This window comes from Trypanosoma equiperdum (assembly GCF_001457755.1).
Source record: "Trypanosoma equiperdum strain OVI genome assembly, contig: ctg_1350, whole genome shotgun sequence".
Taxonomy (NCBI): Eukaryota; Euglenozoa; class Kinetoplastea; order Trypanosomatida; family Trypanosomatidae; genus Trypanosoma; species Trypanosoma equiperdum.
The window spans coordinates 501-1249 of record NW_027123339.1 but is presented as its reverse complement, the minus strand read 5'-3'; the positions used below and the strand labels follow the sequence as shown (position 1 = coordinate 1249).

Below are 749 nucleotides of genomic sequence, written 5' to 3'. Positions count from 1 at the left end.
GTGATACTGCAGTTGGTTGGGTATCCGCTGCCGCTGGAGTCGCACAAATCGTTGGCGCATTGATAGCTGGTGGTGTTCGCAATGTGCCCCGTCAAGTCATCTGCCGCCTCAGCGCCTTTTGTGGTTTGGTTGCTGTGATCATGTCAGTTTATGGTATTACAACCCAAGATATAATGATATATTACTTTGCTTCTGCGCTGTGGGGCATGTATGGAGGGATGGCGTTCACGGGGACTGAAGCGCTGTTTGCTGACAGTGTTGAATCAGGAAAGCGCGGCTTCGTGTACAACCTGAAGTGGATCAATGAAACAACAAGCTCATGCGTTGGCTCCCTTATCCTGCTTATCATGACACTCTACCTTGGAAACGACTGGGATACAAATGTCTTGAAGATTCTCATGTATACCGGTCTTGCCGTTCACCCCACCGCTTTCTTTGCTTTACTCGGCATGAAAGACAAAAACATTCTCCACGTTGATGATGGGTGTGAAGATTGCGAGCAATCCGCATCGGAAGCAAGCCAACGTCGACTGACTGATGGTGACTCATCAACCAAACCTTTACTGGGAGGAACTAAGGATATAATCGAAGAGGACGGCTGGGATGAAGAATCTGAGGAAGAGGAAAGAAATTGCTGTGACTACCTCTGTACTGGGGTCACATCCTCCTGGCAATGGCTCTTCACTGTGTCAGCTTTACCGTATTTGGTTGCTGCAACCAATTTGATTGCTTTTATTGGTTCAGGAATG

General features: G+C 47.9%; 1 pseudogene across 1 annotated transcript in view; it reads left to right on the top strand.

Moving 5' to 3' along the window:
- TEOVI_000473600:pseudogene overlaps positions 1 to 749 on the top strand; it is a 1546-nt pseudogene that overhangs the window by 297 nt on the left and 500 nt on the right. The window contains exon 3 of the mRNA in view: positions 3 to 701. Within this exon, the coding sequence occupies positions 3 to 701 (699 nt within the window). The remainder of the gene's footprint in view (positions 1 to 2; positions 702 to 749) is intronic.